This window comes from Electrophorus electricus, chromosome 19 (genome assembly GCF_013358815.1).
Source record: "Electrophorus electricus isolate fEleEle1 chromosome 19, fEleEle1.pri, whole genome shotgun sequence".
In the NCBI taxonomy this organism is placed as follows: Eukaryota; Metazoa; Chordata; class Actinopteri; order Gymnotiformes; family Gymnotidae; genus Electrophorus; species Electrophorus electricus.
The window spans coordinates 11,005,504-11,030,063 of record NC_049553.1 but is presented as its reverse complement, the minus strand read 5'-3'; the positions used below and the strand labels follow the sequence as shown (position 1 = coordinate 11,030,063).

The 24,560-nt window shown below is 39.4% G+C and overlaps 3 protein-coding genes and 2 long non-coding RNA genes across 7 annotated transcripts; 2 read left to right on the top strand and 3 right to left on the bottom strand.

The window, feature by feature from the left end:
• Nucleotides 1–831: 831 nt before the first annotated feature.
• LOC113587596 lies at nucleotides 832–6,563 on the bottom strand. 2 transcript variants are annotated; one of them, XR_003411756.2, is made up of 3 exons: nucleotides 6,536–6,563; nucleotides 4,244–4,285; nucleotides 832–1,198 (listed from the first exon to the last, which is right to left on the bottom strand). It is a non-coding gene; the product is annotated as an uncharacterized LOC113587596 (long non-coding RNA). The 2 variants fall into 2 exon arrangements; XR_003411757.2 differs by lacking the exon at nucleotides 6,536–6,563 and adding an exon at nucleotides 6,296–6,355.
• Nucleotides 5,938–10,208, top strand: si:ch211-1o7.2 (ankyrin repeat domain-containing protein 53). Of its 2 annotated transcripts, XM_027026321.2 has the most exons (6): nucleotides 5,938–6,079; nucleotides 6,299–6,452; nucleotides 6,618–6,817; nucleotides 7,092–7,256; nucleotides 8,266–8,386; nucleotides 8,522–10,208. In XM_027026321.2, the coding sequence occupies exons 1-6, from the start codon at nucleotides 6,066–6,068 to the stop codon at nucleotides 9,092–9,094; spliced, it is 1,227 nt and encodes a 408-aa protein (XP_026882122.2). In that variant the 5' UTR covers nucleotides 5,938–6,065; the 3' UTR covers nucleotides 9,095–10,208. The 2 variants fall into 2 exon arrangements, with proteins under 2 accessions (XP_026882122.2, XP_026882120.2); XM_027026319.2 differs by lacking the exon at nucleotides 5,938–6,079 and having other exon boundaries at nucleotides 6,086–6,452.
• On the bottom strand, nucleotides 9,844–15,267 carry tex261 (testis expressed 261). Its single transcript, XM_027026322.2, has 6 exons — nucleotides 15,062–15,267; nucleotides 13,381–13,460; nucleotides 12,873–13,026; nucleotides 12,579–12,646; nucleotides 12,324–12,426; nucleotides 9,844–10,944 (listed from the first exon to the last, which is right to left on the bottom strand). Exons 1-6 carry the CDS (start codon nucleotides 15,129–15,131, stop codon nucleotides 10,829–10,831), a joined length of 591 nt encoding a protein of 196 aa, XP_026882123.1. The 5' UTR covers nucleotides 15,132–15,267; the 3' UTR covers nucleotides 9,844–10,828.
• On the top strand, nucleotides 14,189–16,785 carry LOC113587595. Its single transcript, XR_003411755.2, has 3 exons — nucleotides 14,189–14,634; nucleotides 16,192–16,262; nucleotides 16,611–16,785. It is a non-coding gene; the product is annotated as an uncharacterized LOC113587595 (long non-coding RNA).
• Nucleotides 15,393–23,212, bottom strand: shtn2 (shootin 2). The gene is made up of 17 exons (XM_027026318.2): nucleotides 23,153–23,212; nucleotides 22,547–22,596; nucleotides 22,350–22,410; nucleotides 21,481–21,575; nucleotides 20,961–21,135; nucleotides 20,706–20,803; nucleotides 20,467–20,548; nucleotides 20,240–20,334; nucleotides 18,327–18,473; nucleotides 18,020–18,173; nucleotides 17,685–17,814; nucleotides 17,520–17,578; nucleotides 17,322–17,422; nucleotides 17,207–17,233; nucleotides 16,847–16,900; nucleotides 16,593–16,749; nucleotides 15,393–16,268 (listed from the first exon to the last, which is right to left on the bottom strand). The coding sequence occupies exons 1-17, from the start codon at nucleotides 23,184–23,186 to the stop codon at nucleotides 16,138–16,140; spliced, it is 1,650 nt and encodes a 549-aa protein (XP_026882119.2). The 5' UTR covers nucleotides 23,187–23,212; the 3' UTR covers nucleotides 15,393–16,137.
• Nucleotides 23,213–24,560: the final 1,348 nt, after the last annotated feature.

Genomic DNA, 24,560 nt, shown 5'->3' with positions numbered 1-24,560 from the left:
GGGGGGGGGGGGGCACATCTTACCTGTGACATCTGGATGTACTCAGCTCCACTGGAAGGCCAGCAGATCCAGTCACTCACAGGTTCACATCCATATCAACATAAAACAATCCTAAACACACTTATATACATGCAGTCATGGGATCATGATTACAACATATATGATTATTGAAAATTCTTGAAAAAGACATTTGTACACCATACATTTATTTCAGGCATCTATTTATTTGCAGTTAATTCTTTAGATTATGTTACTTTATGGCTGAGCTATTTTGTTCTAGTGGTGTCACCACTAAACTTACACTGCTTGCAGGTGCATTAGGAGGTCTGTCTCTGTGGTTACATCTCTCATTTAATAAACATATCAGGGGGTGGTAACGAAACCTTGAGAATGATTGGCCCAATTTACTGCCCCGACTAGTTCTTTCAAAATGAAAAAGGTATAAATAAAAACTGTATATAAATAAGGAAAAATGGTGGCTTTTTGTTGAAATATGAATGGGATTTGTTCAGCATCAATTCTGCTCATAGTATAAAATGAAATACTAAGAGCGTCCATTGTGTATTATGGACAAGTTCAGTGGAGTAGCATAGAGGGCCTGAAATGTTTGTGCATGAGCATTTCATATACAGGCTGACCTTATATAAAAGATCAATCTACATTGATTTTTTTCCTCTAGGCTAAGGCAAGTTCTCAAAATTAGTCAACCTTGATAATATGACATTGTATATTAACCATGAAGCTCCTGAACACAGGCATGAAAGAAGTATCTATATGACACAGTCGCAGGTAGTCAAACTGCCTCTATATTAGATGAATATGTCATTTAAAACACCAGCTTTCTTTATCTTTATTGTGAATAGATTCCACATCCAATACTATCATCACTTTTGAGCATCAGACAATACAACACAGTAGATTTATGTGAGGGAATGGAAGCTAGCTTGTAGGTGAGAGGGGAACGTGAGGGGGGTCTTTAGACATCTCTTACCATATTCAAGGTCAAATGCATTGTGATGGGGTGGGGAGCAAGAGAAAGAGAGAGAGCAAGTGCACATTATCTATCTCCTGTGAGTTTCTCATTTTAAGCTGCTGTTTGGGTGAGGCTCTCCAGAAAACTCTTCACACTTCCACCATGTTTCTCAGGTTAGCACCTCCCTGAAAACCCCATTACCTGGCAGGCTCATGCTGGGTGTGGCTTAAAAAAAAAGAAGGAAAAACAAAAATCAAAAAAGAAAATGATTATAACATTATTATCACATCTACCACAACATATCTTACCATATCTTCCACAGCCCTGCTTTGTTTATGCCCATATACCCCAGTGCATAAGTCATACACGTATACACTAATGGATTCAAATGGCAAGTGAACTCAAAGGTGTCAGAAATGATAATAATCTAATTTCACCAAGAGGCACACTGCTTCCTCTCTTTGCTCTCCACTAATTGGATCTTTTCAGATGTTCTTTCTACCAATCAGATGTTCCAATGGATCTACATCAATCAGGAGAGAGGAGTCCTAAATGTATGCTTCCTGCGCCCTGTAAAAGGTCAGCACAGCTGGGTATATCCATGGGTATTGTAGGGATACATCAAGAAACTAATTAAAGACAGTTACACACATTATGTAAAATGTTTTTCTCTCAGTGTAGTTATCAATTCCGATTTGGTATAAATAAACTTTTCATTTTCCAATTTGCATCATTATACTAATAGATCACCTTATTCTCTTCACCATATTATAAAAAGACATGTTTTACTATGGTTCCCATATCTATTAGATATAGTGTTGGGGAAACACTCCTGAGTACATTATGTAAACAGCCTCTGGATGACCTTACAAATGCTCTCTGACCTCATACTCCTTGCATACACTACACCTGTGGTGTCAATATTAGCACTCCTAAACCCAATCATATTTGAAGGGAGGACGTGATTATCTGCGTTGGCTGAAGTGTGGGAGGGAGACCGTAAGTGTGATATGTGCACCACAGGCACCATTTTCAACCGCTTTCTCTCAAGGCCACTGAGTGCCTTGATAAACAGATGGCTCACTTTACACATTCAGTACCCCACAATGCATGCAAGACACACACCCCAACCCACCCCCAAAAGACACTTTCTCTATCACACACACACACACACACACACACACACACACACAGAAAGAGAGAGAGCGATAGAGAGATAGTGAAGTGCAGAGGTGTAAAAATCAGCCTTATACAATAAAGGTCCCTTCGAGAAGTGTTGTGTTCCAAAATGCCTGCCTTTGCTACTTAGCTCATCATCTGGTAGAATTAATATCCACACTCCTGGATTTCCAGAAAACTGATTCTGGACACACAAAGTGGTGTTTAGATAAATAACCAAAAATTATAGATAAAATATAAAAATATAGGAAGAGTGATGTTTAAAGCAAAGCTGAATGCCTAATTTTCCATTAACCTACTATATCATTCACTACATATGAAGCATTTTTGGATATGCTCCCAGTAGTTTGGTCTGATGAGAAGGTCAAGAGTACACAATTTAGCACCATATGTGATCTGATTTGTGGACAAGTCAGCAAGTGAGTGGCCTTCATCTAAATGACACTCATCTGAGGCTACAGGCTGCATGCAAGGCATATCAGACCACATGAATAGTTCTTTAATTTTTATTTTTAGTCTCTGTCTGTCTGTGTCTTTCTCACTTCCAGGTCTGTAGATGAGCATGTGGCCTGTATCTTTATGAAATTGAATTAGAAATATTTTAATATAAATATAACATCTCTCTTTCATTTTCCAAACATTATTCATGCTTACAAGTACAGCAAATTTCCTGTTAAAGTCTCAGACAGCCACATGCATACACAGACATCAGAGCAAGATGCCAGTGGCTCCACAGAAACAATCATGGATAAAGAAGCTGAGAAACACAGATGCCATGTTTCAGTCCTGCACATTGATACGGAGCATCAAAAGCCACAGGATGCACAGGAAGGGGAGGGGTCACCATCCTCTGCTCCTTTTGTCATTACATATGTAATTTACTCAACACAAATCATTCTGACTGTTGTCAGAGCATAATATTAATGGAACATCTTTATGAGTGACTAATTTGTCTTGACTAGTGGAAGTCAACTCAATATCCAGCATTTACAATCATTGTGAGGACAGTGCATTATATTTAGTTACATTACTGAAAAGCCTCACCTTCAGTCCATTTCTGCGTTTCAGTGTAACATAACCTGAACTGTAAAAAAAAAACATGTTCACCAAAAATGTGGCAATGTCTTCTCCACCTGTATTCCTCCACTGCTAGCCCAATCTGGGCCCTCCACACTCTGCTTGTTGTGTCCTCTCCTCCCTGCATCCCTGCTTGTCTTCACCTTCGTGTACAGTGTAGTATGTGTGTGTGTGGGTAAGGTCGAAGAGCGGCCAGTGCACACAACCAGGTCACACTGTGATTTGGAGATGCAGAATGCACCAGGGTGCATTAACACAAGGTTGAGTGGAGAGAGAAATATAGAGAGAGAGAGAAAAAGAGAGGGACAAAGACAGGTAGACAGACACAGAGAGAGAGAGAGAGAGAGAGAGAGAGAGAGAGAGAGAGAGAAAGAGAGAGAAAGAAAGAGCGAGAAGCAGTGAAATTGAGAAAAAGAGAAGGACTGGTGTATAAACAAAGGAACAGTGACAAAGAAGAATTTGGGAGAGAATGGACAAAAAGACAGAGAAAGAGATAAAGAAAGGGGGAAGGACAGAGAAAGACAGAACTACAGGTGGTGATGGTAGTGGCATGGACATTAGCGCATTTACAGCAACACAGCCAAGAGGTCTCCAGGGCCTGAGGCCTATATAAGCCTCATCTAATATGTAGGTGCTGTGAGGATTGAGTGGCTCTTTTGGTCTCCTCCCGACCACGAATAGGTTTGCCAATAAAAGAGTGAATATTTCACTGCCACATGTTCTAGCTTTCTCCCTTCTTTCACTCAGTCTGCCAGTGTAATTTGAGTACATGAAGCTCAACAGCTCCGTTGGCTGTGTTTATGAAACATGTGGCAGTAAAAGAAATATGTGTTTATATCAGTTCATGCGGTGTGTATGTATGTATATTGCTCATCAGAGAGTTAGAGAGAGAGAGACATGGACAGAGTGAAAAAACATCTCCTAAAATATTTGCACTTTATGTTAGCTTTCCCACTGAATGTGAGTTCTGCTCCTGTCTGTTGTGGACTGGCTGGTATTCTGATTCCAACATACCCTTAACTGGTCCACTGCTTGTCCAGTGGTAAAGTACTGCAGCTGCAATGAGAGAAAACCATGAGCTCATTTTCATGGGTGTCTTATGCAGACTCCACATGTCCAACCATCTGTAAACTTTTCCCTAATTTTAACCATTTTCTGCTCTGAGGTCAGATTAATGTTAGTAAATTAGATCACAAAGGTATCTAAAACAGTTGGAAACAGACCCAGATCTGGGCCTAAAATCTATGGAGGAAAGCTACATGACCTCACCGAGATGATCAAGGACATAAACTCCACTGATGGGGCAGAGTGATAAAATGTGTGTGGACACTGTTCACTTACACAATTTATTACTGAAACATACCCAACCCAACGTGATCCATAACCTGCCCCTGCCATGAAAACACATGAATGCATATGGGAATATGTATATTCATCTTATCCATTTCAAAAACACATAATAGGCTATAATTGGTCTTGTAAGGTCTCGTATATGAAGACCTAATGGTGTTACAATATTAAGGGAGCACAAGGTACAATTTAATTTATTATAAAATGACTTTTACAATCAAATAATTAGCGTTTAAACACAAATAATTTTGGAAACTGCGTCCTCAGTGTCGCTCATCCCTTCCAGTTCAAGAGTTCACACGCTCAATATTCGCCATTTGATACTTCCCGACTAATTAACATATCGACTGCTCACGCTTGACAGAGACATGGAGAAAATAACCACGATCCATGTAATTTCCAATCACGCGCCACGCCCAACGGGAGGCCTGATCAATATTTAGTAATCATTCTGCAGCGCGCGCCGAGCCCGGTGTACAGTAATAAACCTCTTGAAAATGACGCAGAGAAAAAAAATGAAAAGAAAAGACAGTAAAGAGCAGTCGAAAGAGTGAAGGAACAATCCTGAATTTGTAGGCTGTCAACTGTGATCAACACGTAATATTAAAAATCATTGAACGTTTTTAAAATATACATGACGCCGTTAAAAGCAGAGTTTGTCAACAGGGGCAAATCCGGTCCCTACTAGAGGTTGTCAAGCTCAGGATCCTAGTGGCGCCATCTACAGACTGACGAGTTTATATCTTAATAATTATGATCAATTCTGATTATGATACCAAATCAAAAACATTTGGTAAATTTTTTGAGCACATGGGGAAATGGAATACGTCCACGTAGCCTGTTTTAAATATTAACCACAAACATTTTTGTTTCCATGTCTTATAGTGACCGTACTATAAATCCTTAATAGTCAGTAACATACAAATTCAGAAATGTAGGCCCGCATCGTGTAGTTTGGGAATACAAAACCAACGTCATTACAGGACAAGTCCAATACTACTACGGTCAACCATATTCTTAATATTTGTTTATTTCAGTTAGTAGAGCCTGATATATTTTCATACATTGATTAATACATTGCACCGGCTGTTGTAAAACTTCGCTTTCACAAAAACGGAAGTTCCTAGGAAAGAAAGAAAAAAGTTCTAAACTTAATAGATTCCACTGGACATATCGATTTTATTCCAAGTAATGTTGGGCCATTTCTACTTGTCGCCTCATCGTGATTTATACATCTCCCGCAAAGGGGCAGCTAACATTATCAAACGGGGTATTAAACGCATTAACACCAAAGTTGTTTCAGTGTTAACCGCACCGCTTTTGGTGAATCATGCTAAACAGCGAGTATGTGAGTTACACGCCAGATCCACGAGGTGCTTCATAGGTAAAAAGTAATATTTTTTTAGGATAGTGTGATAATGCCCGAGCTTCACCATGGTAACAGGTTAGCCGAATCTGTCAACAAACAGGTCTGTCCCCCCGAGTCATGGCAGGTGTGAGGTAATTTATTATTATTTTAAATATACGGTAGCTATGTATAGCCGTTTATCGTCTTGTATGTTCACAAAATGTACAACGTAAATATATCCTTAACGCACCATGCCAACAGGCCTATCGTGCACATTTTCGTCTCGAAAATTCGTTTTTATTAATAGGCTATATGCCAAATGTAGCTAGGTATCCTAGCTGTCGTGCTAAGCTAAAGATGTCTCTTACTAGTTTGCCTCGCAGCCGTAATGCTTCTGGGGTGGTACGATGGGTGCACAAACCACCCCCCGCTAGCGATATGTTTCAAGCCGCAGTTTCGGGGGACCAAGAATGGCTCAGTTTGAGTCTGAAGAGAGCGCTGTCGGCGACGCAGCGGAACAAACAGGTGCGGATGCCTGCGGACTTAGGTTAGCTGTCTAATTTATTTAGGTGGATTTGTACATCATTTGAAGAAAAAAAAAAGCTTACTGGTTTCGTAGGTAATTGGTGTCTACAGGTTTTCCAGTGTCTAAACTTTTCTGCTTAACCTACGATTTTTTCTGTGTATCAGGGTCTCACCGTGCTACACGTGGCCGCGCAGTACGGCAGGCTGGACTGCGTGAAGCTGCTCGTGGAGTCTCGTTACGTGGACGTGAACGCTGGCTGCCCGCGTGGGCGGAGACCCATACACATGGTGCTCAGTCCCCAGAGCAGACCTCATTCCTACGCCTGCCTTACATACCTGCTGGAACAGGGAGCCGAGCCCGACGTGTACAACTCTCTTTCTTGCTTTAAAACAAATCGGTTACTGAATCCACTGTTACATGTAATGCTGTGATGTAGTTTGAATGTAGAATGTTATAAATAAGCAGGGCAGTTTGAAGGCTTACAAAGGAGCACACAGTCAGATATATAAATCCTTAAAAACAAATCACAACATAGAAAATATACAACCGTTTTATTTACATAATATAGTTCAATAAACAGTGGATTTGTATCATTTAAAAAAAATCAGAATGAAAGGTTATGCGTGTTGTATCTTCAGCTCCACAGATGAAGGAGTAACACCTCTGCATATGGCTGCTGCTGAAGGTCTGAGAAAGTGTGTTGAAACCTTGGTTAAAGTCGGAGCCAACACACATGTGTGTGATAGCAGGGGGCACACACCCTTTGACCTTGCTCGTCTCTGGGGGCATAGGGTAATTGCTAGGTAAACTTCTTTTAAAAAGCTTAAAACACTTCACAGTCAATAGATAACTGATGGTTTAACAATCCAGTCTTAGATCAGGCAATTAATTGTACAAATAGTAATGTAATAGTGCAGTTACTATGACAATAGTAAAGTACGTGTGCAGTGAGGTGCAAGCGTAATCTGACATTACCAAGTTCATGAAATCTGTAAATACTTCACTGCTCAACAAGGCAACATTTACAAATGAGTTCACTTTATATATATATATATATATATATATATATATATATATATATATATATATATATATATATATATATATAAAAAAATCTGAGTATTTTCACAAAGCTGCTTTTTAAAAGTTCTTGGCTCAAGCTCCTTAAAGCAAGTCAAAGGCAATGGTGGCAAGGACAAACCATAATATAACAAAGAAACCTTGAGAGCAGTGCTCTTCTTGTCAGCACTAGATTGAACAAGGTTTAGTTATATAGCCATGACACAAAGTACTGAAGATATAAGTTATAGTCACACCATAGTTTAACAGAAGTTTAGAAAAGTCAAAAAAGTTCAGCTAATATGTGACATGCTAGCATATGAGTCAAACGTGGGCAGATGCTGCATGGGTCACAGGGCAGTTGTGGACAAGAGGGTTATGTGGTAGGTGCATTGATGTTTGTCAGGACTTGGTGGTGTCAGATGCATGCAGGGAGGCCTGGTGTTCCTTGGGCAGACTAGTGAAGGCAGAGCAGCAGATGGTCTACTGGGAAAACACGCTGATGTATCGGCAACACTGGCAACCTGGGCACATGCCCCATATCAGAATGAAAGCTGTGTAGCTGACTAGAGAAGAACTAATAATTGTTCCGTTATTTATGTTCTATTAATATATGTATAAGGAGTGCATGGCGACCCAAGTGTAAAACTGAAATTATAATTATACTCATTAGGCAGTAAAACTACAGATTTTTTCCACCAGTAATTATATTTCATAATGTAAGACTATGGTAAAAGGCAATGGGTATTACAGGTTTCTGAAAAATGCCATGTGGCAGAGAGATAAGAAGGAGGAGATGGAGAGATGCAGAGCACTGCAGGACCTCAGACAGACTCTGACTGCCATGCACAGGAAAGCAAAGTTTCAGGAAAAGGTTATTTTCATAATTTACTCTTTATGTGCAATAAACAAGTTTTATTATTAGAACATAGCCACTATTTTACTGCACAATACATTTTAAGCTTCATCATCAAGGTCACTTACCCTTACAATTTCATGGTGGTTTTAGGTTGTCAGAGAGGCCCTTATTGGGGACAAGTTGTCCAAATGGGCTGAGAAGAAGGGCCTGCCCTTACTCTGGACCCCTTTGAGGGACTCTTGGACATTACACCATGCCCAGTGCCTGTCTTCAGAACCTACCAAATCAAAGAGTGCCAAAACAAAGAAACACCACTCAGGTTCACCAAGAGAAGCATGGAATGTCTCCCCCAACCCGTCCAGACCTCCTCCTGCTAGCATCAGCAGGCCGCAGCAGGTGCGAATGGGTGTCCATCCAGAAAAGGCAGCAGTCGAGCCAGATCTGCATCAGAGTGTCAGGCTGCATCGGTCCACGGATGGCCGTGTCCACTACACTACGCTGTGGGATGGTGTTTCACATCCAATGCCCACCCTGCCGCTAGATGTCGTCCAGAGGGGCCTGTTTCCATTAGTGTTCCCCTCACGAATTGCTTCTCCACTGCACTTCCAGTGTAGCAGTGTGCTAGACCTGCCTCGCCGAGGGCGCACACCACAAGCGGGTGCCTCACCCTGGACTGAGGTGGCCATGCACCTGGCTGAGGAGCTGGAGCCAGGGAAATACTGAACACTGTGCTGACTGAGTAAAGGCTGAGCCAGTCAATGTAACTAGAACACGGGTCATCAGTCCAATCTTTGGGCAAGCCCAGCCAGTACAGGAATTTGCTCTGTCCCAATACAGGACTACACCAGAACCAGGTAAGGCATGCAGAACATTTGACTGTCTGGCTGTAAAAATGTGTTTTAGCTGGAAGACAGTAAATATGTGGATTAGCTGGGTGTCCCCGAAGACTGGATTGAGAGTCTCTGAATTAGATATACATTCCACAAACAGCCCTTTTAGCTATTTAGTGTCTCCTCTTATTAATTACACTATTGCGTTTCTATGCTGAAAGGTGTTAGCCATGGATCTAACCCTAAAAAATCTTTAGGTCTTACACTTAGCCAAACTTTGCATTAACAGACTGATTTATGTTTAGCCATACAGTGTACATTATCAGCACTTCCTCTCCACCCACCCCCAAGTGGTTTATTCCCCCACTGAGAGCCTGTTGAAGTGAGTGTGCATGTGTTAATAGTGTGAAGCAAACTGTGCTGACCTCCCATCGACCTCACACTACCAACAGTAACCTCCAGGTCACAATCATATAAAGGGCAAACCTTAAATAAAGGGTAACCAACCAGACAGGTATGAGAGGTTATAACACTTCAGAATGAAAAAGGGTGGAAGGGAAAAAAAAAAAAAAAACCTGTTAGATATGGATATTCTCAACCAGTTGAGCATAGTGTAGTGTCTTAAAATCAGAAAGTAGTAGCTAACAATTTAACTCATTTTATTAGAAATGTACATTAACTGCTTGTGTGAAAAAATGCTGGACAGAGCTGTCAATTTCATTGATTAAAAAATTAAAATAGGAAGAGCAGCACTCAGCACTCTCATATTATATAGAACATTGTGAAGCCAACCACAGCTCTTCTTACACCTGTGCCCATATAGATCAAGCATCTCCAAGCATTAGTGTCTAGTCCCTGATGTAAACAGATGTTTCATCAATCCTACAGGTACTCATACCTACACTTATAATCACACGTTTGTTCTTTATAGGACATAAATGAAAAAAGCAGGATGGAAAAGTATGGCATTGATGAATGTTATATGACAGTTAAAATGCTCATGAAATCCCAAACATTCCTTCATTCCACAGCTGCACAAACACAGAATGTGTGCATAATGTAATACAATGACATGAGAATCATCCACATCTCCTACTTACAGTACTGCTGTGATTAAATTTTGCAGAAAAACCCACACCATCAATTATCCAACTAAACACATGCACATCAAATGTCTATTATTTAAGACTTTGAAAATTCATGACTTTCTGGGACAGGTTTTCAGACACAGATTAAACCCAGTCTAGGTCTAGACTAAAATGGAGAATCCCAACTAATGGTTTAATTTTAGTCCAGGACCAGGCTTAACCCTTGTGAGGAAAACCAGAGCCTGAAATCACTCCAAGGCTGAGGGACCCTGATGGTAGTTGGTTGCACTCGCTGCAGATTAACAGTCAGATGGGCAAACAGAGAGACAGACGTGCAAGTTCAGGTGAAGAGCTTGTATTGTCCGTGGCAGGGTGGATGGCACGTAGTCTTCTACCATGGTCACCTCTTTAGTCTTTCATCTGTGCAGCAGCCTCTAAAGACATCCCCCTCCCATGCACCTTCCATGGGGACAGTTGGATGCAGCACTACCTTCCATCTCTCACCGTCCACCAGGCCTCCACCCACTTCTGTTGGTGCGTCAGTACATTTTCTGTCGGCTTGGCAAAATGGCCTCTTTTAGAAAGGAGAAGATGAGGAGGATTCCCGAGCGCTTGCCCCTCTTCCCTTTAGTGAAATAGTTTGACACCACATCATCTGGATGAGAAGAAAACACACATTATGCACTAGACAGAGCATCCAACCAAATACACTACAGCACAGCCATTCAATTTCCAGTCAACAACTTTTCTACCCTGTTATTAACTAGGAGTTTGGTATCATGGCACAGATGCCAGTCAGTCTTGAGAGATTCAGTGAACCACCAGTAAATTAATAAAACAAGACTGAGTTTGTATTTCAGGTCCAGATTTAAGTACCTGCGCTCTATATGGGCTTCCCTGAAAAGCATTCATGCAGACTTAACCCTACTATCATATACACCTAATCCCAGGTCATGAGCCTGAGGCAACCCTGTCCCTAAAGCAGGCATCATTCAACGGTAACAAGAGGGACAAACATGGCCAGCGAATGAGCTTTTATTGGGCTCACCCATCTGCCAAGTTCTTCATTAAAATTGCAATTCTACAAATGTATCTTTCTCTCAAGAGATTTAGACAATACCGTTTCTGCTTTAATGTTTATACTTTCATATTTAACTCACAAAATATGTTGTGGGCAAAATCTTGTTTTAAAGTAAATGTAAAGAGGGCCATCTCTGTGCCCTGATTAATTTCTTTTATCTGACTGCTGCTATGTGTTTTAGAGGCATTATTACTGTCAACCATTTCAACTCTCATTGCTAAATTGTGTTTGCAGTTAAGGAATGGGTGGATGCCTGAGAATGTATGACAAAGATTTAGGAGTACGTGCTAGACTGCGTAAGCTGATGTTCATAAGATGTTTAGTTTTGGGCTTGGCAAGGTGGAGGATGAGGTTATGAAAGGACCAGACAATATTTACTCTTTGAAAATTTGTCCCCAAGCCAAATCTAATTCATGATCCCTGCCCTAGAGCCTGAGCAAACCCATAATTAAAAATTAAAAATAAAAAAACACACACGTTTGACAAGTATTTTGCATAACTGTGAGAAAGCTGTCCTCTTTTGTGAAGACAATAACACAAACAACCCCCCATCCAAACGCGATTGTATTATTTCTACAACACTCACTCAGTTATGTAAGCTGTGCTGTCACTCAAGAAAAGAACTCACTCACAAGCATTCCTGATCCAATTCTAAACCTTTCATCACTGAGAAACTAACAGTAATGTTAGTATCCAATGATGTACCCTGGGAGAAAATGAACTGTAGAGACTAACCAAGACTTATCAAAAGAGCCAAATCAAAACTCAGACAAGGCCATTGTAATTTTAATGTAAAAATATTCACTGGCTATGTGAAGGTTCCCCTTAAATATCTCAATGGGTCAACAAAGTGATCATGAAATATAGCAATAATACGCTAATCTGTATAATCAGAATATTTAGCAGTTAACTGCAATTCTCAGAAGGAGCACAACAGTCACATATTCACTGACCTCCTTGCTGCATAGTAGATGGAAGTACATTCTCCCCAGCAGAAAGTGATACAAAGAAAGAGAATGGTATCACCCACAAGCAAATTGTGAAGTAAGCCAGGACCTGGAAACAGGAATTGTTTGAAATTAGCAGCAGAAAAAATATTTAAAAGCTTTCCACCACAATGTCATTAACTCAAATTGTACAAGACAAACCAACATATGTTTCTTTTTTATTTAGTGGTAAGACATGTTTAGCTGTAAGCTTTTACTCACCTCAGAGAAGGCATAGTACTCCTCTGCAAAGTACTGGAAGGCCATATAATGATTTGTCACCACCAGTACTGAGAAAGAAAAAGGCAAGCGTGAGAGCAAGAACAAGAGAGAAAAATAAAATATAAAGAGATAGCAGTTTTACGATTAATGATGACTGCTTTATTACTGTGTCTTGCACACAACTGTCCAACTCATTAGCTTACAAGACATCTCTTAAATGGCAGAACCAAAAGTAAATGTAATGCAGAAATTGTAAGACATAAGCAATGTCTTCTGCCACACATCTGCACGTACTGCACGACAGGATGAAGTTTGGCGAGCTGAGCATTATGTAGGGGAAGGTTTGCAGCAGGCCAAAGTAGACAAGGTTAGTGAAGAGACCAACTCCAACCATGAGCACAGGGAAGCCCTCAAACAGGTAAAGCCCCACCAACACACCTGTAGAGAACTGGGAGAGGGCAAGGTTCAGTCAATCTCACAAACCAATGGAGTGCGTGATGAGGACAGTAGATAAAACACATAAGTACATTTAATTTAAGTGGCTTTGGGCCATTAACAAAAGAAACACACTGCATTTCAATGTTAGGCATAATATAGTCAAAAGATATCTAGGGCCATTTCTCTGACCTCTGCCCATCCCATCCTGAAATACAATAAGGATGGGCTTGGGAGATGGGTGGAATCTGATATAGACGTTTCTTCCCCTTTAAATTCAGATGAAGTATCTGTTTGAGCTACCAGTATAATAAGCTATCTAATACTGTGTCATGGACCAAAACATTATTTTGGGGGTCTTACTCACCAATATCATGTATTTTATGATGCGACTGGTGGCAACTGTGTACTCTTCTATTAACTCTGCCAAGTAATAGAGACCAGCAGCTGCACAATAACGAACAAAAATACAATGAAAGCCTTTCACACTTCCTATTTACATCCACAGCTGTGTTTCTTTAGCCTAAAATCCAGAAAAACATTGTATGCATAGTTGATATTATCTCTGCTCCACCACACCTGATTCACATAATGAAGACTTTTGACAATTGAGTAGGGAAAAACTTAAAACAGTAGAGGGTGAGGGACCCCCACAAACGCAGATGGAAAACACTGACCTATAACATAAGAGCCTAGATAAACTGATGAAACAAGTCACCAGAGCGCATGTCGCTCACAGGAACACACAATCTCTCAAACGAAGATTGCGAGTCATTTACTACATGCTCTCCCCAAAGGTTACTTCTTGAAACTGAAGTCAAAACATCGCAACATTTACGCTGGGGGTGCTTCAGGTCATGTAAAGAAATTCCCTATGGGCCAAAAATTTTAAACAAGTAGCAGTTCACTAGTTATTTTTTAATTGCATTACGATTCTTAAATTACAGACATTCCGGTGAATGTTTCTGATATCGAACTGTGGACTGCCAGCAGGACATTAACGATACTACATCGTGCTTGCAATGAAGTATTCTTAGGAGCAATTTTCCTCTTATTTTCATAATCTCAAGTCAGTTAGATATACAGCGTCTATATAGAGTCACCACTGTCACATATAGGGCAAAATGGCAAAGCAAAGGCAATAAAATAAGGAATTCTTTCGCTAAAGGGTTGACCTCGTAAGAAGTAAGTTTCCAATCGGATCCGCCAACGTGTACAGGACAGCTTCCTTGTCGCTTCCTTTCATTTGCTACAGGTTTACTTTTCTTTGCCAAATGAACGCTTGCGGACGAGTTATGGCGTATAGATTGCTGTCCAGCTGCCTGTTTACAGTTAAACATCTTAAATACAAGAGATATTTAGCTAGCTAATTAATCTGTAACATGTGACTGGCATTCGCTGTAGCCAAGTGATGGTAATATGCCCCGTTACTGCTCACCTCTAGTTAATCACAGATTCCTTACAAGGCTAGTTAGCTAACAAGCCAGCTAGCGTTACCTAGTTAGGTTAGCTAAAATAACTAACCTAGCTATCTAAAAACCAAGCCAATTTCATGCTAAAGCATAATGTTAGCTAGCTGGGCACAAAATGCTACTCTACAGCCATGGATTTAATACTAAAGGTATGATTTACACATGGTATGATAGCTAGCAAACAGGCCCCTGTCATTTGCTGTTAAGATGTTAAAATGGACGATGCCTGCTAGCTAGCTAACATCCTCGTAAATTGCATATATAACTGCAAGCTATCCTACAATAATTTGTTTTGTACCTATCTGGCTATCGTGACCCTAGCCTATACAGCAAGCTAACATGAAGGAGTATCTAGCTAGAATTTCAAGCATCATCTGCAAAGTTCGTTAGCTTAGTTAGTAAGCTAGCTGTAATGTTGGCGGTGGTGTAATATTTCCAGCATGAAGTGTTGGCCGAATAGAGAGCAATTGTGATTAAGAAAAAGCAGTTAGGGTAAGTGACGTAACACGTATAGATATCTCGCTTGTTAGCGACTAGCTAGTAGTAAGCAACTTCATTAGCGCAAAACCAACTTACCAATAGCGAGAGTAACAAAGGCTATTTGTATCACCAGCGATAACCAGCTGAGCAAATAAATAAACCACATCTTTTTAAATAAAACTAAAATAGTTACGAAGAAGGTCAGCAAAACGACACAATCTGTCAATTGGTATTATGATGATTAAAAAAGAAATATGAAGGAACCAAAGTTCATTTAACGTTTCCTCAGAGCTAGCTAGCGAGCAAAGAGTGTAGCAAGAATCAGGACTCCCTGTAATAGCGCCCTCATAGCTTTAAGAATATACTGCACTGGCGGAAAGTGGCTTACTTAAACTAAAAAGGTGTACAGCTTATTTCTCTTAGATTTATTCCTTTTATCCCAACGCACACAAACAGACACGTTACAGTCCCTCACGTCAACGTAAATTCTTAATGTTTTTTTTAGAAAACGGGCTTCTCCAGGAAAAAATAAACCAAATAGCTAGAATGAATAAATATTAAAACATGAAAGCAAAGACATACAGTGAAAATAATTCTCCTCCATTTAAAATGCTTTTATCAAACAATAGGAGTGTGGAGGTGTGAACATAAAAAAACACCTCTCTCCATCTTCTTGGTGGATGAATAAACTCAGCTAAAGGCTTTTACTCACAAAAAAGCACACATAACAGAGTGTGTTACAAAAGATCTTACAAAAGAAGGACCTATTCCACAGAACCAGAATAATCTATTAAGAAAGACTAAACAGAAAAGGGAAGGGAAAATAGAGCTTTATTTCTTACTAAACTGTTATGAATGTTTTGGAGATCCTTGGAAGGTTTCCTTTTAACTTCCTAATGGCTGCAGACAGAATATCCTTATTTGGCTTTGAGACAAATCTTGTGAATGGCACCACTGGGGTCATTGTTCAAGTTGAATATACCTTAAAAACATTCTCAATAGGCAATAGGCCAGAATCCATTTTCAGACAAATGCTTTTTGATGGCTAGCACAGTTCATCTTAACCATAATTTTCATTCAAAACAATTGGAAATCAGCATTTAACAAGTACTGTGCTTAGGTGCTTTAATTGTCTACTTTTAGAAATGAACAGTATAACCACTGCAACATATTCAGCTGTCTTCCCACATGATAGCTTCTGATGCGCTTTCCTGGTTCTGCTTCAGCCTACGGAGAACAGGGGCATTTCCACTTTCTGCAGTCCAGGGTGAGGAGGTTATGGCAGGGTCCTTCGGAGGTGAATCTGTGGTGTTGGAAGTACAGCACATAAGACAAGCACTTAAAAATACTGCCATAGGGGTTTTTATATATTGTCTGCAATTGCAGTTTCAGAATATTAAGACATCCTGTGCTTTATGCTAGCCATGTCCAACTGTGACAGTCCATTATGTAACTGTGCGCAGTTTCAGTTTAAACATCAGTTAATTCATAATTCTTCTGTGATAATGCTTTAAAGAACAATTAAAATGACATTTAAGTATATTCACATTTTACTAAATGAAATACAAGCAAGTTAGAATTTCCCTTGTTTTTGTAAATAGCCACAGGTTCCTAATAGACACTTTACCTTGGGTTTTTGGTGCAGTGGGGGGACGGGACCCTTTATCATCCCCTATTGCCTGCCTCCTTCTCTGCAAGACCAACTGAAGCTCCGCCTCGCCTACATTGTGACTAATTCTCTTCCTGGACATCACCCTTTTATGACTTGGTCTCTTTATGGAGTCCTGGAATTCATCGTTTAGATCGTATCAATAGCTGTCAAAAACTAATCCTCTAATAATAATAATATGTGAGTCTATCATGTAAGAGTTCTAATTTTACCAGCATTCCCTGTAACTCAAGCAGAGCAGATTTCCTCTTCTCAGTACTTTGGTCCTGTGAAATGTTTTGTTTGCTTAGTGATGCAACACAATCATTTCAGCAACTACAAAATTTTATAATAACTGTCATGTAAGTTGTGTCACAAATTCTGTTTTCATAAATTTTTACACTGTACAAAAGTGTACAAAATGCCAATTTAAATAAAACCAAGCTTTCATAATTATTAACGAATAAAACTGAAAGTGTACTGAAAAAAAATATGAGATTCTTTGTCATTAAAAATAAAGTATTTGATCAATCTTGAAAAGCCATTTACGGATTACATCAAAACAAACAAAATAAAAACACACAAACACAAACCTTCCATGAATCTTCTTCTGAGGTAGACTGTAAAGTAAATAAACAGTAAAAAGTGAAATTGTGCAAAACCTCTCTCTTAATTTGAATCTGAGCTCAGCCTAAAAGAACTGTTTACTTGTGGGGTCTTCAGGGCAGGCTTCAGAACAATCCCTCTCTTAATCCTTTCCATCATTTCATCCACTGCCCTGGCTTTCATGTCCATGGACAGCACAAGATCTGTGATAACAGAACATCACTCAAGAACTATGTCATAAAAACCTCATGTAACATAATGATTTTGGAAAAAGGGGTTAAACACACACAGGATTCTTACTCTTAGAGTCAGTAGTACTGCTTCCAGCTTTCTTTCTGTTCCTCAAAGCATTCAGTGGACTAGAGAAAAACACCAGTATATTTTTCATTTTGGCTCTTGTCGCATGGGAAGCTATGTTAAGTGTATGTATCACAATAATGGGGACAATGAGCAAACTGATCTTACTCAGTAGGGACTGTAGAGAGGACAGGAGGAGGAGCTGGAGGACTCGGTATGGTGTTCTCTTCATTTGATTGGCCGAACTCAGGAGTAGGCGCCTCGTTAACAATTCTAATCCCATCCTGAAGTTGCTTAACTGCTCAAAATGGTATATAAATTCTGAAGTTGTTTTGGTCTATGTGCTTAGTATGTATTACAGCCTACTGTCTGCCAGTTTTTTCATCTGATAAATAAAAACCAGGATCAAAACTGACCTCTACCACAACATGTCTGGCTTTTATTAACATAAAACATAATTGTGTTGTAAATTATACTGACTTTGTTGGGACAGTTTGCCTCACCTTCTTCTTGCAATACTGCAAGAGTTTTTTGTGAGTCTTTCAATTGATACTCCATTTTCACCCTCTCTTTCTCACTGTTCTCTAAGTGTGCTCTGACCACCTGCAGCTCTGCAAGGGCATTAAATTCTTCTGTAGCGGATTGGCTCTGACTCCTCTATAGGAGATAACCACAAAAGCAAATGGGTGGTCAAGCAATATGATATCAACAAGTCAGTTCTGCTATAAAATTGAACTAGACTAGCTCAAGTAAGTGACCTTGATTACGTGATTGTTAATGAGTGCACTCATAAGCACAAAATGTGCACACCTGCTGTTGGTGATGGAGTCGTATCTCCTCCAGTGCTTTACTGATTTGAACCACCTGCTCCAGGGCCTGCTGGAGCTGTGTGTCCATCTCTGTATTCTGCTCCAGGGCCAGGCTCTGGCACTGGCTGTGCCGCTGCTTAACCAGCACCTGCAGCAGCCAATCATTTTCCATCAGACAGTCAACCAACCAATAAGCTCTTCCAGTAATGACCAATTCAGTCCTCCCATTAGTGAACGTGTGGCTTTCTACATTGTTGCTGCTATTTGTCTTTTACCTGGATTCAAGGTTAAAAAATCCATCAGAACACAAATGTTAAAAAAAGATTTTTAACCATGAATTTAAGACATGGGGAAAAGATCTATTACTATTAATTCCACCTTTCTAGTTTCAATATAAGAGAACTAAAAACTGAATGTATTTCATGGTTCATGTTTGTAAGATGACCAACTGACTACTATGTCCAATCACCAACTCAACCACTGATTCAATTTGTTGGTTGTGTAAATTAAATGAGGAAATGTACTATTTATTCACAAAGAAGAAACAAGAAGAAACCATTATGATGTTTAAACATCATTGGTCTCCACCCCCCAGAAACCACAAGTCCTATTTCTAACAGAGTTCCTCAGTGATTCAGGTACTTTTCCTGTAAAGCAAAAAAAGGGGAACCAGAAGAGGAGCCAGGAAGTGAATCTTTGTTTGGTTTTCGACCACAGTTTTCACTTCTTATGTACATGAACAGGTCTTAGTTCACCTCATACCACAAGCGTTGCAATGCTCAGCCAGTGACTACCACTCCCATAGCACCACAATTAGAGAAAAAGAGCACAGTCTTGACAAGTGAATGGCTGCAGCTCTTTGTGCGTACACAAGCCTGTATTTGCTTTCTGTTTGAGTTAGGCCATCATTAGACTTTCTTTGTGACAAAGAAATATACGCATAAGAAAATGAATGTATTTTGAAAACAGAGGAAAACATATAAATGGACAGAACCAATGATAAAGACCCTCATTCAGGTTGTTTGGTGTGTGGCCGCCTTTGTGAGTGAGACTGAGTGGGATGTGAACAGTAGGGGTCCCTTTCACAGGTGAAGACCCCCCCCCCCCCAGGGCCCTCATTATGTCATCTGCAAATGGTGAACAATATCTGCAAAGGCGACAATGATGGTGGCGGATATAAAGTGTCAGCAAAGGACAGGGGTTTCAAATGCAGCCGTTTACAAACTGCCATCTTGATGGGTGCTAATTACCATGGGGTGGGAGTGGGGCAGGAGGTACAAAGAGGGTTGCCACCTTCTATACTATGATGCTCACTTAGAGTGCGAATAAATGCCAAAACAACTGGCATTAATAGAGGCAGCTGTGTGTGTGTGTGTGTGTGTGTGTGTGTGTGTGTGTGTGTGTGTGTGTGTGCGCGCGCACATCACAGTCTCCTTTTTGTTTTGTGTTTGTTTGACCAGTTGCGGTTCACAATCTCAATGGGAAATGAGTAGGCCCACCACAAATATCTTGTCCCTTGTCTACACACATTGAGCTGAATGAGAGACACCATGCTTCCTGTTCCCTAATATACATCTATTGAGCAGATGTCCAAATGGTCTGAGCCACTTCCACCTGTCTTCCTTGTTTGGGACCTACAGCAGGTCGTTCAACAGGTCGTTGAACTTTTTGAGGGGGACATTTCACATTAGCAGAGAACTACCATCTTAAAAATATTCTTTATACAATGCTAAAATAATGTATATCATACTGTTTATAAAGTACAAGAAAAATATTGTAGTGCAATTAAATTGATTGTGCTGAACATATGCTCAACTTTGATCAAATCTATTATTAATAGGTAAATATGTTCCACCTGGAGACAACCAACTGATATAATCAGGACAGGAACAGATGATGGAAGACTGACAGTACCTGATGTGCAAACAGCTCAGCATGATGTCTGAGCCCTTGTTCCATTTCCAGTTTCTGTGACATCTCTGTAAACTCTTCAGTAACAAGCTGAGACACTACTCACACATTTACATGAGTGAGAGAAAAGGAGACAGAGAGAGAGAGAGAGAGTACATCAACAAAACCTTGTTTATTTTTATTTTTTATTTTATTAATAAAGGTGTATTTGAAATTTTAATACCACTGACCTCGTTTTATTTTGTTCATGGTTCGACTCTGCTTACTTAACTTCCTCAAAATGGCTTCCTTCTCTTCAACTTCCAGTGCACACTATTCAGAGTGATGATGAAGAAATAATCTACATAAACACACTGCTCACCCAATGACATGCCCTATTACAGTTCCTCAGAGACAAATTCCTGTAGTAATAACTCATGAGTTGTAAGAGTACACAGTTTTCCTTTTTTCCCTTATAAAGCGTCTATACCTGATCTTTCAGTTCCTCTTTTTCCTTCTTCAGGACTTCAATCTGTTCACAGAGTTGTATTTTCTCCCCCAAAAGCTGATCCACGGATGATTGAAGCTCTGATGATGGCAGAAATGAGTAAATAATGTTGCCTTTTTGTAAATCGTACTGATAAATGTGCTGAAATTATATCTACAAACTGTTATTACATTTGGTAAAGGATGTCAAAAATATTTGTGTTTAACCAATCTAGGAAGACTGACCATGGAGAATTACCTCTGATCTGGGCATGACTTTTGAGGTCTGGTTCTTCCTCAATAGGTGTGCTAAGATCAGAGCTACATTCTTCTTCCAGGTCAAAGTTCAGGGCAGACAGGTTTTCAGGCAGCTTTGGGATGAGGGGCAACAGGGCCTGGCTTCTTCTCTTTAAAACCTTGTTTTCTTTTGTCACCTGTGAGCTCAAAGGTTATATGCTGTGATCAGGGAGAAAAGCGAGCAGTTCTCCACAGTCCTGTCTCCTGCCATTCATTAAAGCACTGATCTTGGGTTAGCAGGAGCTAAAGGGCAAGACCAACATGGGATGTGACAACATTGCTGTTACTGATACAGTTGCACAGGAGCCATGTGCGTAAAATAACATGCTGTTCTAGGATTGCTTCCTTTCTGTCCATATGGCAGTTGTATGTACTGTAAAATGCAATGCAAAAAAAAAAAAATGATCCTGGATTTTTACTCTTTTTGTCAAGCTGGATATATGTGACTTCCTTTTTTCTAACAGGTAGAGAGGTGAGCTCACCTTTAGAACGAGGGCTTCAGCGCTTTCTCTGCATGAGCGTTCATTGTGGAACTGCACCTCCAGCATGTCTATTTCCTTCAGCAGCTGAGAGGATGCTGTTGGAATCAGTACAGAAAGGCACAGTACATACAGGTTACCAATGAAGCAAGACTAGGTGTAACACTTTAAAACAATGGCTTTGGTGGAGTGCATTCCTCTAAAGTGTCAGCCTCAGTCCTAGAGCACCAATATACTCTGTTCAGCTCATTGTGTTGCCCTGAGAGTAGTTTTTCTTTATGTTCTTCTACTGTATATCCTTATGGACCAGGTTCACAGACGCAGACTAAGCCTAAATGTATACTAAAAATAATCACCAATGCCGATTCACTATTTGCACTGTGATTTAGTCCATAGTCTTGATCCATGTGTGAGAAACTGACTCTATATATTTTTTATTTAACTGACTGAATAGAGCAAGTAAAATTTACTATGTAAAACATACAAAATGGAAGTAAAGAATTGACTCAATAGTGCCAGAGCTGAAGAAATGCTAGATTGTATGGTGGTGACCACCAGAACTAGACTTCTACACATTACAATACTTGAGTGCAAATAACAACTATAGTATATAATTAAAACTCTCAGTTTCTGTTGGCTTATATAAACTGTAGGTGTTAGTTCAGCAGACGTTGGGGGATTGCTGTGAAGTTTTAGATACATGGCCCTCATAAAGCCTGAGAAATGATGATACCACATAAGTAAGCTCATTAGATGAAAGTACTGCATTTGTGTTAAACCCAACACTTGTATTATTCATGTGAAGTTTGGGAAAGTAGGTTATGAATTTGTGTACAGAAGTATGTCATGTGCCAAAGAACAAGGAAGTCAACCTTCCTCCATTTTAGACAGTTTTTCCTGCGCCTCATCCCGCTGCTTCTCCAGAATCTCACACTGCAAAACAGGTGAAACACCACTAAAGGCCTGGCTGCTGATAATGCATTAGCATGGTATAATTTTATTAGTAAGCAGCTTAGTTTGTTAATACTTCTATTAAATCCAAGTTCATAGTAATAATATGTTAAAGCACCTGAAAGTCTTGTTCATCCTCTGAAGACAGGATGCTCTCATCCTCAGAGTCTTGGCGGGGGGGGGTTAAAAAAAATAACAGCACTGTCATGCTGTTTCTCATATTTTTGTTTAATGTTTTGATATCAGTAATTAGAGACTTTACTAAAATATATATATTAATGATTATTACAAAAGTAAATAGTAAATTATAATAACTGAATGCTGAAAATAATACTTTAAAACAGAAAAAACAAGTGATATTGAAGGAGTAGCTAATTCAACTGTTGTATGCTATCTGATATTGAACATACATAACAGACTTAGTTTCAGGCATACTGACATATTAAAATCACTGTGTATATATCTTGAAAATAAAAAATACCACTTCAACAATAAGTGATGTGAATGACATTAATAATCAGTTAAAATACATTAATACAAAAGAACGGTGACATCTTATTTGCCAAAACCTACAAACTGCATATTATTGTATTATGGTAAAACTGATTTTGTGTGGCATGCATGAAAAGGTATCTAAGAGTCCTCAGTGGAACCTACTCTACAGACTAATCCTAATTCATATTTAGAAAAAGCAATTCACATTTAGAAAGTTCATGCACCTTACCTATAATTCTTGAATCTGGTCTTGGACTCCACATCTTTGCAACACTGCTAAACAACTTTGAGAATGACTATCAAACTATGCTCTGTTCACACACAGTCACAGCAGAAGTATTAAATGAAACAAGATTTGAAACCGATATGGTTCATTTAAAGCACTTCCCAAATTTGGACACTCTGCATGTTTTCATGAACTGCTTCACTGAAAAGAGTTTTTCAAGGAGGCCAGACTCTCTTACTTGACTCTCTTTAATATAATGAGAAATTTTAAAAAGAATTTTCACTGTTGAAATCCACATGCACCCAGCTGTATGAAAACGATGGCAGTTCACATTATGTCACATTATGACTAATAAGGTCTTTTAAATCAATAAGTATAAAAACACTAGGATAGAAACATGGATTGCATCTTTGTGGGAAAGACCTTCACAGCCATACAAGAGTCCCAAGATACTGTTTACTTTAAAAAATGTATTTAAGGTCTTGCTTAATCACACTGGGAACTCATTAACTCCTTGCTTAAAAATGTTCATCTATGAAAAACAGTAGTGCATTGGTTAAAAAAACAAAAAAGAAACACAATGTGTGTTCCTAGAAATATATCCAAAGTATTATTTTCATTATTTTCAGACTGAGTAAATGGAAATGCTATAAAGATCATAGATATATTCTTAGTACACATAATATACTTTTCATAGAAAGCTGGGACCTGGAAGATCAGATGGCCAAATGACTAAGGTGATGGATTACTATTCTTTCAGCCTTTATGGCAGAAAATTATTTGTACACTATGAAAGATGAATAGAAAAATCTCTTAAGCAATATGTAAAAGCCCTGAGAAGGTCTTAAAAAGGCTGGAAACACTTTGAGGAAAACATATTTCTTTGGATAATACTTGCAAGAAGAAAACTAGACCAACAAAGAGATATGCGAACACTGTGACAATTGCCTCACCTAGCTGTACACAGAAACTAATCCATCGTACTCTGTATTGCACACGGGTTTAAACACCTGTATTTATCAACAATGGAGCCTTTTAAACCCCTCTTTTCCATAATGAGGAAAAACTATAGTATATTTTTCTTAAATAAACATTACTTAATTCCTCTACAGTAAAATTATATATCTTCAACAATCAGTGATTGCTCAAACAAACGTATGCTAAAGCATATCTAAATGACTGCAACTCCATTGCAACAAAGCGAATGTGTCCTGAACAAGGTCTTTTCATAGATGGGGAGGTTGTGCGGTTAAAACTGTGGACAGTGATTCCATTGTGCAGTGAAAACATCTGTATAGGAGGGAGGTTTGGGCCACACCTGAACATCGGATGCTTTCATCTAGTGCTTAAAATAAATGTGTAGAACTGAACTGAACGGAACGAACAAGAGAACTGATCACAAACATGCCCA

Excerpts from the sequence above, each read along its gene's own strand:
- si:ch211-1o7.2 (XM_027026319.2), top strand. The coding sequence starts at position 6,240 with ATGCCAAATGTAGCTAGGTATCCTAGCTGTCGTGCTAAGCTAAAGATG. Across the intron at positions 6,453-6,617 it reads CGACGCAGCGGAACAAACAG|GGTCTCACCGTGCTACACGT; the intron begins GTGCGGATGCCT and ends TCTGTGTATCAG. Across the intron at positions 8,387-8,521 it reads AAGCAAAGTTTCAGGAAAAG|GTTGTCAGAGAGGCCCTTAT; the intron begins GTTATTTTCATA and ends TGGTGGTTTTAG.
- tex261 (XM_027026322.2), bottom strand. The coding sequence starts at position 15,131 with ATGTGGTTTATTTATTTGCTCAGCTGGTTATCGCTGGTGATACAAATA. Across the intron at positions 13,027-13,380 it reads TCATAAAATACATGATATTG|TTCTCTACAGGTGTGTTGGT; the intron begins GTGAGTAAGACC and ends GCCCTCTCCCAG. Across the intron at positions 12,427-12,578 it reads AGTACTATGCCTTCTCTGAG|GTCCTGGCTTACTTCACAAT; the intron begins GTGAGTAAAAGC and ends TCCTGTTTCCAG.
- shtn2 (XM_027026318.2), bottom strand. The coding sequence starts at position 23,186 with ATGTGGAGTCCAAGACCAGATTCAAGAATTATAG. Across the intron at positions 21,576-22,349 it reads ACTGTCTAAAATGGAGGAAG|CATCCTCTCAGCTGCTGAAG; the intron begins GTTGACTTCCTT and ends TGATTCCAACAG. Across the intron at positions 21,136-21,480 it reads CTGAAGCCCTCGTTCTAAAG|GTGACAAAAGAAAACAAGGT; the intron begins GTGAGCTCACCT and ends TTGAGCTCACAG.